General features: G+C 36.6%; 2 protein-coding genes across 3 annotated transcripts; one reads left to right on the forward strand and one right to left on the reverse strand.

The window, feature by feature from the left end:
* The first annotated feature begins 243 nt into the window (after positions 1 to 243).
* On the forward strand, positions 244 to 7312 carry LOC109241166 (protein phosphatase 2C 29). Of its 2 annotated transcripts, none has more exons than XR_002070196.1 (4): positions 244 to 2508; positions 4146 to 4259; positions 4682 to 4840; positions 6848 to 7312. XR_002070196.1 is itself a non-coding variant. In XM_019407887.1 (4 exons), exons 1-4 carry the CDS (start codon positions 625 to 627, stop codon positions 6970 to 6972), a joined length of 2388 nt encoding a protein of 795 aa, XP_019263432.1. In that variant the 5' UTR covers positions 247 to 624; the 3' UTR covers positions 6973 to 7312. The 2 variants fall into 2 exon arrangements, 1 of the variants encoding a protein (XP_019263432.1); XM_019407887.1 differs by having other exon boundaries at positions 247 to 2508; positions 4576 to 4840.
* A 225-nt stretch (positions 7313 to 7537) lies between these two features.
* Positions 7538 to 9968, reverse strand: LOC109241167 (pentatricopeptide repeat-containing protein At5g46580, chloroplastic). Its single transcript, XM_019407888.1, has one exon. The coding sequence runs from the start codon at positions 9787 to 9789 to the stop codon at positions 7669 to 7671; it is 2121 nt and encodes a 706-aa protein (XP_019263433.1). The 5' UTR covers positions 9790 to 9968; the 3' UTR covers positions 7538 to 7668.
* Between the last annotated feature and the right edge of the window lie 3892 nt (positions 9969 to 13860).

Raw genomic sequence — 13860 nt, forward strand, 5'->3', positions numbered from 1 at the left:
TAAAATATGCAGTTCGTGTGAGCTCTAATTCTTACTAAAATTATTTATTTTTGTAAATTGTAATTCATCAATACATAATTGACTTTTTATGCGTGCACATATATATATATATATATATATATATATATATATTATATATATATATACTTGGCACAGAGATTATCTATTATATCTCAACTAAATCTATAAAAAATCATTTCTAATAAATTGAAGTTACCAAATTTATTCGGAGTTGCAACGGAAAATATGAAGTTACCCAAGCTCGTATAGTCGAGCTTTTTGCTCCTTTTGAAATGAAAAACTGAAACAAATAAAAAAATAGCAGTCGTCTTCTTCTTCTCTTTTCTTTTTCCTCTTTCTTTTGGTTCCTTTTTTTCAAATTATATTCCCCTTTTACTTCATCAGCCCGCAAAAACAGTACAAAAAACTACTCCTCTCCCTCTCTCTCTCTAAAACTCTACATACATATAGCTTTCTCTCACTATATATCTCTCTATTTCAAAAACAAAAACCCAGTTATCCATTTTCACTAGGTTTCTCTTTGTTTCTTGAGTTGGAACTAACATATATATATTTTGTATATAGAGTTATGGGGGTGGGGGGAGGGGAAATGAATCGAATGTGATGGGAGGAGGGTTTTCACAACTGTTTCCGTGTTTTAACCCGGCGGTGAACCGGGGTGAACCGGAGGTGATCTTCACCGGGAGTGAACCGCTTGATGAAACCCTGGGCCATTCCTTCTGTTATGTGAGGTCATCCGCTCGGTTTATCTCTCCCACTCACTCAGATCGATTTGTTTCGCCTTCTCACTCGTTACGCTTTGATGAACCGGCTCCTCCTCCTCCTCCTCCTCTTCCGAGGCCTAGACCACCCGGTGCAACTGAAACCGGTTTTCGTGCCATTTCTGGGGCTTCCGTTAGTGCTAACACTTCTACTCCTAGAACTGTCCTTCAACTTGACAATTTTTACGATGATGCCCCTGGCACTGACAGTGTTGTGGGTTTTAATAATGTTAGGGGCAGTGTTGTAAATGGGTTCGAGAGTACGTCGTCGTTTAGTGCTTTGCCGCTTCAACCGGTGCCTCGAGGCGGAGTCGGCGCCGAGCCGTCCGGTCCAATGGAGAGGGCTTTTTTCATGTCCGGTCCGATCGAGCGTGGAGCACTGTCCGGTCCGCTTGACGCTACCGCCGGCTCAGACGGCGGCGGAGGTAACCAAGTACCCTTCTCTGCTCCACTGGGTGGCGTTTATGTAAAAAAGAAGAGGAAGAAGGGCATTTCGGGAATTAGAAAAGCCTTCTACAGAAATTTCTCAGAGAAGAAACGGCCGTGGGTTGTGCCGGTGAGGAATTTCAGAAAGGACATTCCGGCCGCGGCAGCAGCAGAGTGTACACGTGATTCGGACATGGGTAGCAATGAATCCAATGTCCAATGGGCTCTAGGTAAAGCGGGGGAGGATCGTGTGCATGTGGTTGTATCGGAAGAGCATGGCTGGCTATTTGTTGGGATATATGATGGGTTTAATGGCCCTGATGCCCCTGAGTTCTTGATGAGTAATCTTTACAAAGCTATGTACAAAGAATTAGAGGGTTTGTTTTGGGACAGTGATGATACTAGTAACAACCCACAAGGGGCAGGAACTCTAAGTTCTGAAAATGAAGTGATTGTTGAGAATTCGAGCATACCCAATTCGAATCCAGCACCTGAGGCAACTATTAGAGAGGTTGGTGGAGTAGAAGAAGGTGAGAATGAGGTGGATAGAGGGCAGTCAAAGAAGGTGACGTTTCAATCAGGGGAGATAGAAGTTAGGAGGAGGAGATTGTGGGAATTTTTAGCAGAAGAGGAAACGGAAGATGGGCTTGATCTTTCAGGTTCAGATAGATTTGCATTTTCAGTAGATGATGCATTAAGTGTAAATAATGCAGGTTCAGCCGTTAATAGGAGGTCGTTGCTGTTGTCCAAGTTGAAACATGGATTGTTAAGTAAGCATAAAGAGAGTAAGAAATTGTTCCCATGGAAATTTGGATTGGAAGCTAAGGAGAAAGTCGAAGTGGAGGAGGAGAATAGAGTTGAGGAGGAAATGACTAGTAGAAGCGAGAGGAGGAGAAAGATGGGTCCGGTTGATCATGAGTTGGTTTTGAGGGCAATGTCCAGGGCTCTTGAAGTTACTGAGCTGGCGTATTTGGATCTGACAGATAAAGTTCTTGATCGATATCCGGAGCTTGCACTAATGGGTTCTTGTCTGTTGGTTGCTTTAATGAGAGATGAAGATGTGTATGTAATGAATGTAGGAGATAGTCGTGCTATTGTGGCACAATATGAGCCTGACGAGGTTAGTTCTGCTTCAGAACCCAAAGGTCGGTGTAATGGCGGCTCGATTATTGACGGAATTGTTGAAGAATCCACAAGTTCCTGCAATGAGGAGACTAAGGTGACAAACGAGGCACCTGTTCAGGCTATGAAGCTGACTGCATTGCAATTATCCACTGATCATAGTACTAGTATTGAAGAAGTAAGGTTCCTCGGTTCTCCTTCTATTAATCAGTCAGTTACTTATGATGCTTGGTTAAATGTTTTGACGTTTAACGTTAGATAAATAATTCTTGTAATAGTATTTGGTTGCAAGTTGGTTGATTTAATGTAGTGGTCTCCTTGGTTAGCGCCTTATTGATCTCTTTGGTTATGGGCCTCTCGTTGCATATATGGATTTTATTAGTTTCCATTAAAATTAAAGGTAAGTACAAGTGTAAAAATAATAAAAGAAAGGAAAAGAAGAATGAGTGAATGACAACAGAGAATAAAATATAAGGTGAAGAAGAAGATAAAATATGAGCAGCAATGACTTTCCATGTTTGAAAACAAAAGAACAAGTGGTTTACCTTAGACTTTCTTCAATTCTATATATTGATAATATAGTTCAGATTTGTTTACTCTTATTACTCTCTCTGGTTCAATTTTGTATGACATTCTTTTCATTTGGGACGTTCCTGAATGTTTGGCACTGTTCAATTTTTATCCAAATTTCAGTACTTTCAAGATTTTCCATTAAATTATTCAAAATTATAACTTTGATCCAATGCTTTCTCTATCAAACTAAATTATTAACCATTACTTATTTTTCTTCTAGTACTACTAATATTTTAGATAAGTCAAATGAATATCATAAGCTTTGCACCAGTCAAATACCTTCATATAAATTTGAATGGAGGAAGTGTAACTTTTGGGTTTAAGCGTAGAAAATTAGTGGTGCTTTCTCCACATCTGAAGACTTGCCCCCCTGCCCCAGGTAAAAGCTGGTACCCCCGCTTTTTAAAACGGGCTCCGGTTCTTGCAATATCACTGGATGCCTTAACCGCTTCGCCTAAAAGTTTAAGCAGTTAGAGAAGGGACACTTCCAACAACAACAACATGAACAACTATGCTCTATTTCCTAGCAATTTGAGGTCGGTTATATGAATCCTCACCTATCCATATCACTCGATTTAAGCGCATCTCATCCATCCCCCCTCCCCCCCCCCCCCCCCCTCGGAGAAGGGCTCTTCCACTAATTTAAATTAGGTCCACAACAAATACAATGAAGTTTTGGATGACTTAGCAGAAACCTTGCCAGCTAGGCAGTGGGATATGTTGCTCCAGTAACCAGAGGTCTGCATTATTCAAGCGAACCAGCATGTGTTTGTGCAATTTAATTTAGAGAACCTCTGTTATACACGAATAGATTTGTTGATGCAATCCCGTGAAAGTTGGCTTGCGTGGTTATCCTGTGGAGAAAATAAATAGAGCATTATATGCCAGGCTGTAATCTAAAAATAAAAGCGGAAAAACAAGGGTTGCAGATAAGGAAGCAGGACGGTATGCTTTTATAGACTCTGCAAATTGTGCTCATTAGTCTACCTCTCCTAATATGACTTGCATACATTTAAGAGTTAGTATGGTGACTTCCCCCTTTGCCCGCCTGCTATGAGGTGGATGTTTTATGTTCGACATTGTGCTATGTTAGTTTTATGTTTTTAGAACATTAACGGTGAAACTAATCTTCTGATGCTGTTTTACTATAATATTACTGCTATGCTTATAGCATATATCTTTCTGTTTATGCTTTAACAAGCTTTGCTTCTTGAACTGATTTTTTGCCTTTGACAATATCAGGAAATTATTAGAATTAAGAGTGAGCACCCAGATGACAGCAATTGCATTGTTAATGATAGAGTAAAAGGTCGTCTGAAGGTCACTCGTGCTTTCGGTGCAGGCTTCCTCAAACAGGTTGGTATTTCATTTCTCTTTCTTCATCCTGGCGCTTAGTCCCAAAATCTCCTCTACATCAAATTTCACAGTTTGGAGGCACATAATATCTTTTGGAACAGCATACAGTATACTCTCTTTGACATATTGCCATCTTGTGCTACTGCCAACTTTGATGTTTCCTATCTGCTGTGTGATACATATCTTTGCATTTTTCATGCAGAGACTTGAATCATATTTGCTTTCGGTTTTTGGGATGAATAACTCTGAGCTACATAATTTTTTTTACATTTTTGTTGCTAATCCCCATAATATTTTCGATTATATGTTCGTACAGCCTAAATTCAACGATGCATTGCTAGAAATGTTTCGGAATGTGTACATTGGCCATGCTCCTTACATATCTTGTACACCTTCGTTGCGTCACCATAGACTCTGTCCAGGTGATCAGTTTTTGGTTCTCTCCTCTGATGGCCTATACCAATACTTGAGCAATGAGGAGGTGGTCTCTCTTGTTGAGAATTTCATGGAGAAATTTCCAGATGGGGATCCTGCTCAACACCTGATTGAGGAGCTTTTGTTCCGTGCAGCCAAGAAAGCTGGTAATATTCCTGTTCATTCTCCCTGTGGAGTTAAGGATAAAATGTAACCTTCCATTTTTTGGTAATTTATGCCTCGCTATGCAATGGAGGTTGTGATGTTTATTTATTGCTGAGTAGCTTGAACTCTTGCATGAAAATTTTATCTGCAAAATCTGTCAGATCTTTTGGTCCTCTTACACATCTTGCTGTTATCTGTTAGATGTTTCACTTTATTAGGTGGAGACAACTAAATTCTACCATTCGGATAACGTAGGCAGTCACATTAAATTATGTCTAATATTGCTTAGTTTTAATTCAGCGGCTAACTTTGTGCCATAGCTTAATTTCTACTTACCGATGGCAAAAAATATTCTCTAGGTTTGAAAAGCTTCTTTTTATCATTTGCAGTGCTGATTAGTTTTGGAATTAGCTACCTATAAAATTCCCGTATTTTCTAAAATATTGTTTTGAACTATTTTACAAAAATCATAGAGCTATATGGAGCAGGTCTGCTCAAACCAATCATACCTCACCTTGATGGTTGGGTTTGACGAGTATTGATGATGTCTCCTACAAAAGAAAAAAAGGGTCTTCCTCCACTGATGCTATTTATTCTTAGTGATGGTCCTTGCCCCGTGGAAAAAGCCCAGGCTCTTTCTTTTTTAAATGAGAGCAAGCTCACATCTTCTGCTTAACGTTCCAGGAAACTGTAATCCCAAATTTAGAAATAAACCAATTTCAGGCCTTGAACGTCTTCCCCTTTTCCCTTGCACTTGCATTCTGCAACTTATGCAGTTGTGTGCTGTTTTTTGGTGGCATCTGTCAGAAGCTTCCCAAAAGCTGTGCTTGTAAACTCTGTTTGAGTTTTCAGGAAGTGTTTGCTTCACCTGTTTTTACTACCAAAAAAAGCTAACTAATATTTTTGGAAAAGCCGATAGTGTGATTACAAGGCATCAAGCAACCCATTACCCATATGCTTGAATGTGTTATTACTACAGTAATGGTCAAATCCTTCCTTTCCTTTGGCTGCAATGGGTCTGGCCGTATTCAAATATTTGAAGCTTGAGTACTATATCGCCTTTTATGATTGTGTTTGCTATGCAACAGCTTAGAAATCTCTTCACCTCTGCATTTGTTGTGTTAAAAAGGAATGCATGTTTCAAATATGTTGTGTTGTAAGTATGTAGCAGCTATTTCACGGGCTTATTAGGGCTTTGATCTTAGTTTATGCCCTGCCTCTATTAATTTCATGCTTAAGTTTGGTGGTAACACTTTGCCACCATGACCATGTCTTCTGCTGCAAATGGCTTTGGCCCACTCAGTAAACTTAAGAGGTTTAGAGTACTATGTTTCCTTATGTGATTTCCGTTAGCTATGCAACACTTGAGAAATTTCCTTTCACCTTTTTTCCCCCTTTACTTCCCTGCTCTTTGGGATAGCAGGAATACTAAAGATCGTGACATCTCTCAGTTCCTTTAGCGCAAGCCGTTACCTAACAACATTACTTATATATAGTAAATCCCTTCTCTTCCTCAAGCTAGTACCAAAAAGCCTATACCGAAAGCCGTCTTTCAATGCCGAATGCATGTTTCTAATATATTGCAGTGATACAAGGTAGTTAGCAGCTATTTTCACAGGCTTACTGTGGCTGTGATCTTAGTTATATGCCCCCACTCTTAAGCCTAAGCTCATCTTTCACTTATCAATTGTGCGCACTCTTGGGTTTCTGGAATACTATTAGTGGCATGCTTATCTAAGTTTCGTAAAAGCTATGGAATATGAAGACTAATAAATGCTTAGGCTCCATCTGTCATGATAACATTCTTGGCAGCTTCATACTTACTACTTTTCTCTACATGCCCTTGCATAGATCTTAGTGGTTGGGTAAATCTACTCAAATATGGACCAATAAAAAAAAAGTGTAATCAAATTTGGTATCATGGTTATCATATGCTGGGCTGTCTATATGAATCTTTTTAGGACAAGCCAGACACCTGTTCTCAAAGTGGATTTAATTTTTGTCTGCAGGAATGGATTTTCATGAATTGCTGGATATCCCTCAAGGAGACCGCAGGAAGTACCATGACGATGTTACTGTTATGGTGATATCTCTTGAAGGAAGAATTTGGAAGTCGTCAGGCAAATACCTCTGAGTTTTTACTACTGCTGGCATCTGTGCCAGAATTGTTATCCATGTATAGTGTGCTGCTGCAATTTTGTTCTTTTTGAGTTGAGATCTTGGGAACAGCCACGAAGCTGGATTTTTTGGGCGTTTTGCGGATCGTTTGAAGTCAACATAAGCACAGTGGTCTGCTTATCCTCTTGACGAACAGCCAAACATAGTGCTAGATATTGGGGAAGGCTCAGTGGGCGTTTACTTCACTGAAAGTAGAACTTCTGTAGTTGGGACTGCTCTTCTAAAAAGAAAGAAACAGGATCATTTCATTTATTTCCTTTTTAGATTTTGCATAGAGGGTACTTTCATTCATTCAATTTCGTTCTTTCTTTTCTTTTTTGTGTCCCTCCTCATCTCTACTTTTTAGAGCCAAAGTGCTTGTAATCAGGTTGGTGGCTTAGTCACAGAGCTTTAGGCGAGAATCTGTATTTTGGAGGTGGATTTCCACCAATGCAGTTTACAGAAAGAAGAGAGAATTGTTGTTCATACCCTTGTGTAAAATTCGTCATACAAATGCGGCAACAGGAAAGGAACACCAGATATATTTTATGCATATAAGTTCAATACTTTCTAAATGCAAATGGCTGCGTAGTTTCAGTTACGTAACATACATCAATCAAGTTTATTACAACCCATATTCCTAATTACTGATCACAACTAGGTGAAATATGATCTATGCAGTTGCAGCAGCCTTTGATTGTACCCATGACACTACATCTTCGCGAGTTGCAATGAAGAAACCAGCCTTTTCTTCACTCTGTTTGAAGGGAGCAGATAGCTTCTCCACATGAGAAGCAAAGGCATTTGCCAGACCCTGTGAGAACTTGTGAGTCCCTGCTCCAGTGTTAGCCGATAACACTTCTGGCAAGGGTTCTTGACTTTGCACAATTCTAGCCAGTGTTCCCATCCATTCTTCAAATGCAGTATGAGCTGCACCAACTGATAGTGCTCGGACATTCAATCGCCACTCCTCTGGTGTCTTAGTATGTAAACCTGGGTATAGTCCATATACGGTTCCCAAGTACAGAAGCTCATGAGCTCTCTCTGAGCGATTTTTGTTTCTGCATATATCAATTAGACAATTACAGAAGGGCCTTCTGGCATCATCTGATGTATTGCTCAGTATGGACCGGAACTCTTCTTTCAAAATGTCAAAGCTGGTGCTCTCATCTTCTAGCAGCTTGACAAAGGCTGCCAATCTTGGGTTAGCTTGTTGCAGACAAGTAAGGACTTTATCTGCATCGTTGCCCTTGCAATAGGACACAACCGAGAGCAAGCAACCACAAAGTCTGTCATCTGGCTTGACTCCTCTCTCTACTGAAGCTTCGAACACCTTAACCAAATCATCAATTCTTTTTGCTCTTCCAAAGCACTGAACCAAACAAGTGCATCCCATAACGTTAAGCTCAACCCCTACTTTAGACATTTCCTCAAACAAAGCCATAGCTTTCTCTGCATTTCCTACACTTCCATATATGTTAAGCATTGCTGTATAGCTCCAACTATCAAGTCTACAGTGCTCCGATCTCCTCATATCATCAAACAGCGTCTCGGCCTCTTCCTCCAACCCAAGATCAGCACACATACTTAACAATGTATTGTACAAAATGAAGTCCATAGGCCATCCATTAGACTTCATTCTTTCCCAAAGTTCCAAAGCATCTCTAGCCCACCTTGCCTTTCCATAAATCTTGATCAGTGCTGTTAATGTCTTGGCATCGGGGCGAAGCCCTGATTCCACCATTTCCTCAAACAGACTCCTAGCCAAACCAGGCTTCCCAGCCTTTCCCATTGCTTCTAACAATGTATTATACACAACCAGATTAGGCTGCACCTCGAGTGACTTCATTTCTTGCAACACAAACCTAATACCATCATAATCCCCAGCAGCACCAAACACTTTAGCCAACACAGCAAAAGCAACAGGGTCAGGAGTCCACCCACTAGCTCTACCTCTCTCATACAAGCTCATCACCTCCTCAACCTTCCCTAACTGAGCATACACATCCAAAACTGCAGAATAAGTGACTTCATCAGGCATCAAACCAGTCTTATACATCCTTTCAAACCACTCCACTGCCTTGTCAAAAAGATTACACCTTTTGGCACAAGTGATAATAGTAGAATAAGTAATATTATCCAAGTCAATCCCACTTTCAATCATGTCATAAGCAAGTTCCTCTATCTTCTGAAACTGCCTCCCAAACCTCAGAGATTTCATAGCAACATTATAAAAGATGGTTTCAAGGGGAAACAAATTCTGGGTCTTGATCCAATTGAAAAAAAGAAGAGTCTTTTGCCAAGGTCTCAAGCTATTAAGCACCAACAAAGCATTAACTCTAGTGGGTGGATGTGGGATATCTTCAAGAACAGCCAAGAAACCATCATCAGAGAAGTGGCAATCACTCAGCCTCCTGGCAAATTTCTTAAGGTCCCTAATTTGAGGATTGTAAGAGTAAGAAGACCTCTTCTGACGCTGTAAAGATAGAACAGAAGGTTTAGGCCTGGTGGGGTTCACCCAAGTGGACTTTGGCTTAGAAAGAATTCTTGCCTGGTTGGGTGGGTCATCAAGAATGGTGTTGGAAAGTGGCTTTAGCTGTTCAGAAAGAGATGGGTTTTTTCCTGGAGAATCTACAACATTTGGTGGAGGTTTTGGAGATTTGGAAGTAGAATTGCAAAGAATAGTCAATCTTTTGATGGCTAATCTTGATGAAAATCCATAAGGCAGCTTTGTGTCTGAGGTGTAAGGTATACTGCAATGGATGTCTAGACCAGTGGAGAATTTTGCAGCCATAGAAAAAGATGGAGACAATTTCAATGGAAATGCATCTATATGGAATTTTTTATGGATATTTTGGAACCTTATCTGGATTTCAGTGACTACTTGAGTCTTGGTAGCAGGATATTTCCCTTCTCTTGGAAAACCCCTAATACGCTAAAACCCTACTAGATCTGTTCGAAATTAATTTTGGAACTTAGGAGATTGAAATTCTTTAATAAAATGGGCTGTCTGGTGAATTTGCAAATGGGCCAGTAGTTGTTCTATTGAGATTTTTACATGCTTGGTCCTTTTTAAAAACTATTCTCATAAATGATGTTGTGCTTTGTTTATTTCAAAAATAACATATTTTTTTTTTTACCTTTTTAGCACTTTCACGTTGATAATTCCATTAAAGGATCCCTATACATTAATGCACTTATTACTATATTTTCTTTTCCTCACTCTTCCATAATTTTTTTTTCTCTTCCATAAATAATACTTACCCAAACATATCAAAGATTCTGAAAGAAGAATATCTAAAAAATAATTCCCTTTGCACAATGAGAATTTTAGTATTTTTTTTTTCTTTTTTGAGTTTTAAACTTTTTTCTGTACAATTTTATTTTAACTCAAAATATACCTTTAATATATTTCAAGTATATTATATAATGATAATATATAATGTAAATATTTCATCTATATGTCATATATATATTTTTTTATTTGCATTTATACCACATATATAACTTATACATATACATCTTAATATATTATTATATTGATATTATTCAAAGTATATTGCTAGCATATACCTTACATAAAATTTAACCTAAAATATTAACATGCCACTAATATGTATATAGAATAAAAAAATATGTTACATATACTATTATATACGTACAATTTATACAAATATGCATGTTATTTTAGTGCAAAATATAAATGGCATATCAATAATATCTATTTAAATATAATAAGTGTCTAAATAACATATGCATATATACGTGATTTATAATATATCACAAACATACATTATATTTTTTTCACGAGATATATGTATTTTATTTCATTGGAATATACATACACACACACACACACACACACACATATATATGTATGTATAATTTCGCTAGGATTAAGTTGAATAACAAGGTCCATGTATAAAAAGGAAAAAATTTATTATGGAATGGATTGATGAAATATATTTAAAATATAAAGACGTATATAAATAACATATGCATATATACATAGATTTTCCTAAAAAATATATAATTTAAAATGTATACACCACAAACATACGTTATAATTTTTTTCATAAAATATATGTATTTTATTTCATCAGAATATAAAGATGTATAATTTGCTACATTACATTATATAAAAAAGTCCATGTATGGAAAGGAAAAAATATGTTATGGAATGGAGAGAAACAATAGGGAAAAATATTAAATAGTAGGACTACCTTTTTAAACAGCTTGATTCCTGCTGATTTGAATTGAATTAAATCTGCTATATGTATAAATATTTACTGCCATATTTGTTAATCATTAATTAATGCTAATCTTTTGTATTATATTTTTAATAGTGTGCTATTAATGAAAGTAGCCCTGTTCTATTTAGCTCTTTCTCCAAGGATCAGTCTAAATAGCATGTGCTAGCCAGTTTTCGGATTGGCAATTAAAAAATAGTTAGCATTTGCAAAGTCATTGAAAAACAATTGTTATTTTATGTAGAGATAAAATCAGGACAAAATATCTTAGCTGAAATACAGAAAGTTCCAGTATAATATGCTGGATTATGGAGCTTCTGCGTATAAACTTTCAGCTAGGGGTGTACATAGGTCGGTTGGTTTGGATTTTACTATTACCACACCTAATCAATTGTGTCGTGTTATTAAATCTAAAGAACAAACCAAACTAATAAAACTCGGGTTTTCGAGTTATTCGGGTTTTTTCGGATTTTTTCGGTAAAATCTTTGTAGCACAAAACATATAACTTGTGCTCAAAATACTTCTTTAATCGTAGTAAGATACAACTATATAAGGTATTTTATAAGAAAATAATACAAAATATGAGATGTGTTATGGTATTATCCTAAAATATTCAACAATAAAGACAACAAAGTTATGTAATATAAATATTGCTAATTAGAAAGCCATAATAAATAAGACATAATCTAAAAGTACTAAGTCATGCTAAAATAAGTAGACTAATAAGGGGGTATTAATTACATGACTAAACGCTAAAGAAAAAATAAAAATAGATTATGCATTTTTATCTAAATTATTGTAAAACAAAAAATAGCTATTCAATACATTGCCGTTTGTAGTATTGAATTGAATGTCTTTTATTAGCTTTAGTATTGATTTGATTTTGGTTTGGACTTTTGTTAGCATTATTTAAGTTACTAATATTAATGGCTATAAAATTTATTGGAACATTCAAAAGTTCTAAATCCAACATTGAAATAATATCTTAAAAGATAAAATTATGAAAAAGTTTAAGAAATATTTATAAATTACATCACAATAAGTATATTTATATATTAAATATATCTAAAATTTCTATATATGTAATGTCGGGTTGGTTTGGTTTCGGTTTGACTTTCTTTAGTCAAAACCAAATCAAACTAATTATGGTCGGATTTTTTTTTCCAACACCAAACCAAATCAAACCAAACCATAGTCGGTTTTTTTCTCGGTTTGACTCGGATTATCGGGTTAGTGCGGTTTATCGGTTTCCTTTGTACACCCCTACTTCCAGCATATTATTTTGGAACTCTAGCATATTATGAAATTTTAGAACATTATACTAGAATCCCATATATAAAAATTCGAACTCCAAAATATTATGCTAAAATTTTTCGAAATTTCTTAGGATGTTTCTGTTTAGATTTTATTTTTACATGAAAAAGTGATTAAATTTCAATTATTTTTAAAAATGTGCTAATTAATAAATAGCAGTTAAAAATCAGGATATTTCTGATTTTTTTCCAGAGACCCGTTATTCAGGGGAAGTGCACATATAGTGTTTAAGCTATAGACAAAGTTCAACCTTTTTTTTAATTCTTTTTTATCCACTTTAAAGATATATGCGTTTGAAGTTTGACTTGTTAAAGCCTAACCTTAGACACAATTTTCTGAAGTGTGTCTCAAAAACTTCAATCATATTCCCTCCATTCTAATTTATGTAAACCTTTTTGACTGGGCACGAAATTTAAGAAAAAATGAAGACTTTTAGAATTTGTGATCCTAAACTAGTCAGAAAGAGGTCCAGAGCATTTGTGTGGTTATAAAAGCTTCTCATTAAGAGTAGAATTCGAAGTTAAAGCTAAATTGTTTCCAAATTTAGAAAGGGGTCATTCTTTTTTGAACTAACCAAAAAGGAAATAGGTTCACATAAACTAGAACGGAGGGAGTACATTTTTGTCTTAAGTTAGGCTTTGTAGTATCCAACTTGAGATATTTTTGTATGATGTTTTATACTTTAGTGCCACACAAGAGGGGGTGATTTGTGTGATATCCAATTTTCTCGTGCACAGATTATAGAAGGACCTGGTTCTTTTATTTTTCCTTAAACAACTATTGCGGAAATAATAAATGCGGAAGGTATTTTTACGTGGAAAACACCCGGCTCAAAAGGTGAAAAAATCACGACCTACTACTCAGTAGTCAGTAGGATTTTCCCCAACACTTCACTAAAATACTGAGCCAAAACAACATTTACAAAAACTCTTTGTAAACCTAAGAATTACCTCTAATCCCGTTGTGGCAACCATCCTCTAACTGTTGCGACAACTTCAAGTTAACTCTAACTTGAATACTCAAAATACCTAATACAATTGCTTCTAGATAAAGCTGAAAGGTACAAATTTAAAATACCTACTATAACTGAACCAGAATAAAAGACAGACACTTGGAACTGGTTCTTCTTTCTGGTTCATATACCTTCAGGTTCGCACATTTGAATCACACAAGAATTGCTTGCAAAATGCCTTGCTATTTTGCTCTCAACTCACGTTTAACTTCAGCTTTTGTGCGTGCCTGTAAATCGAGAACATCCTGTAATTTATAGAGTTAGTAGAATAGAAAATAACTAGAGTTC

The sequence above is a fragment of the Nicotiana attenuata genome, unplaced genomic scaffold, assembly GCF_001879085.1.
Source record: "Nicotiana attenuata strain UT unplaced genomic scaffold, NIATTr2, whole genome shotgun sequence".
Classification (NCBI taxonomy): domain Eukaryota; kingdom Viridiplantae; phylum Streptophyta; class Magnoliopsida; order Solanales; family Solanaceae; genus Nicotiana; species Nicotiana attenuata.

What these genes read in the sequence shown, in the direction of transcription:
- LOC109241166 (XM_019407887.1), top strand. Translation starts at nt 625, where the DNA reads ATGGGAGGAGGGTTTTCACAACTGTTTCCGTGTTTTAACCCGGCGGTG. An exon ending in GTGCAGGCTTCCTCAAACAG is followed by an intron (nt 4,260 to 4,575) that starts GTTGGTATTTCA and finishes ATGTTCGTACAG; the next exon opens with CCTAAATTCAACGATGCATT. An exon ending in CCGTGCAGCCAAGAAAGCTG is followed by an intron (nt 4,841 to 6,847) that starts GTAATATTCCTG and finishes TTTTGTCTGCAG; the next exon opens with GAATGGATTTTCATGAATTG.
- LOC109241167 (XM_019407888.1), bottom strand. Translation starts at nt 9,789, where the DNA reads ATGGCTGCAAAATTCTCCACTGGTCTAGACATCCATTGCAGTATACCT.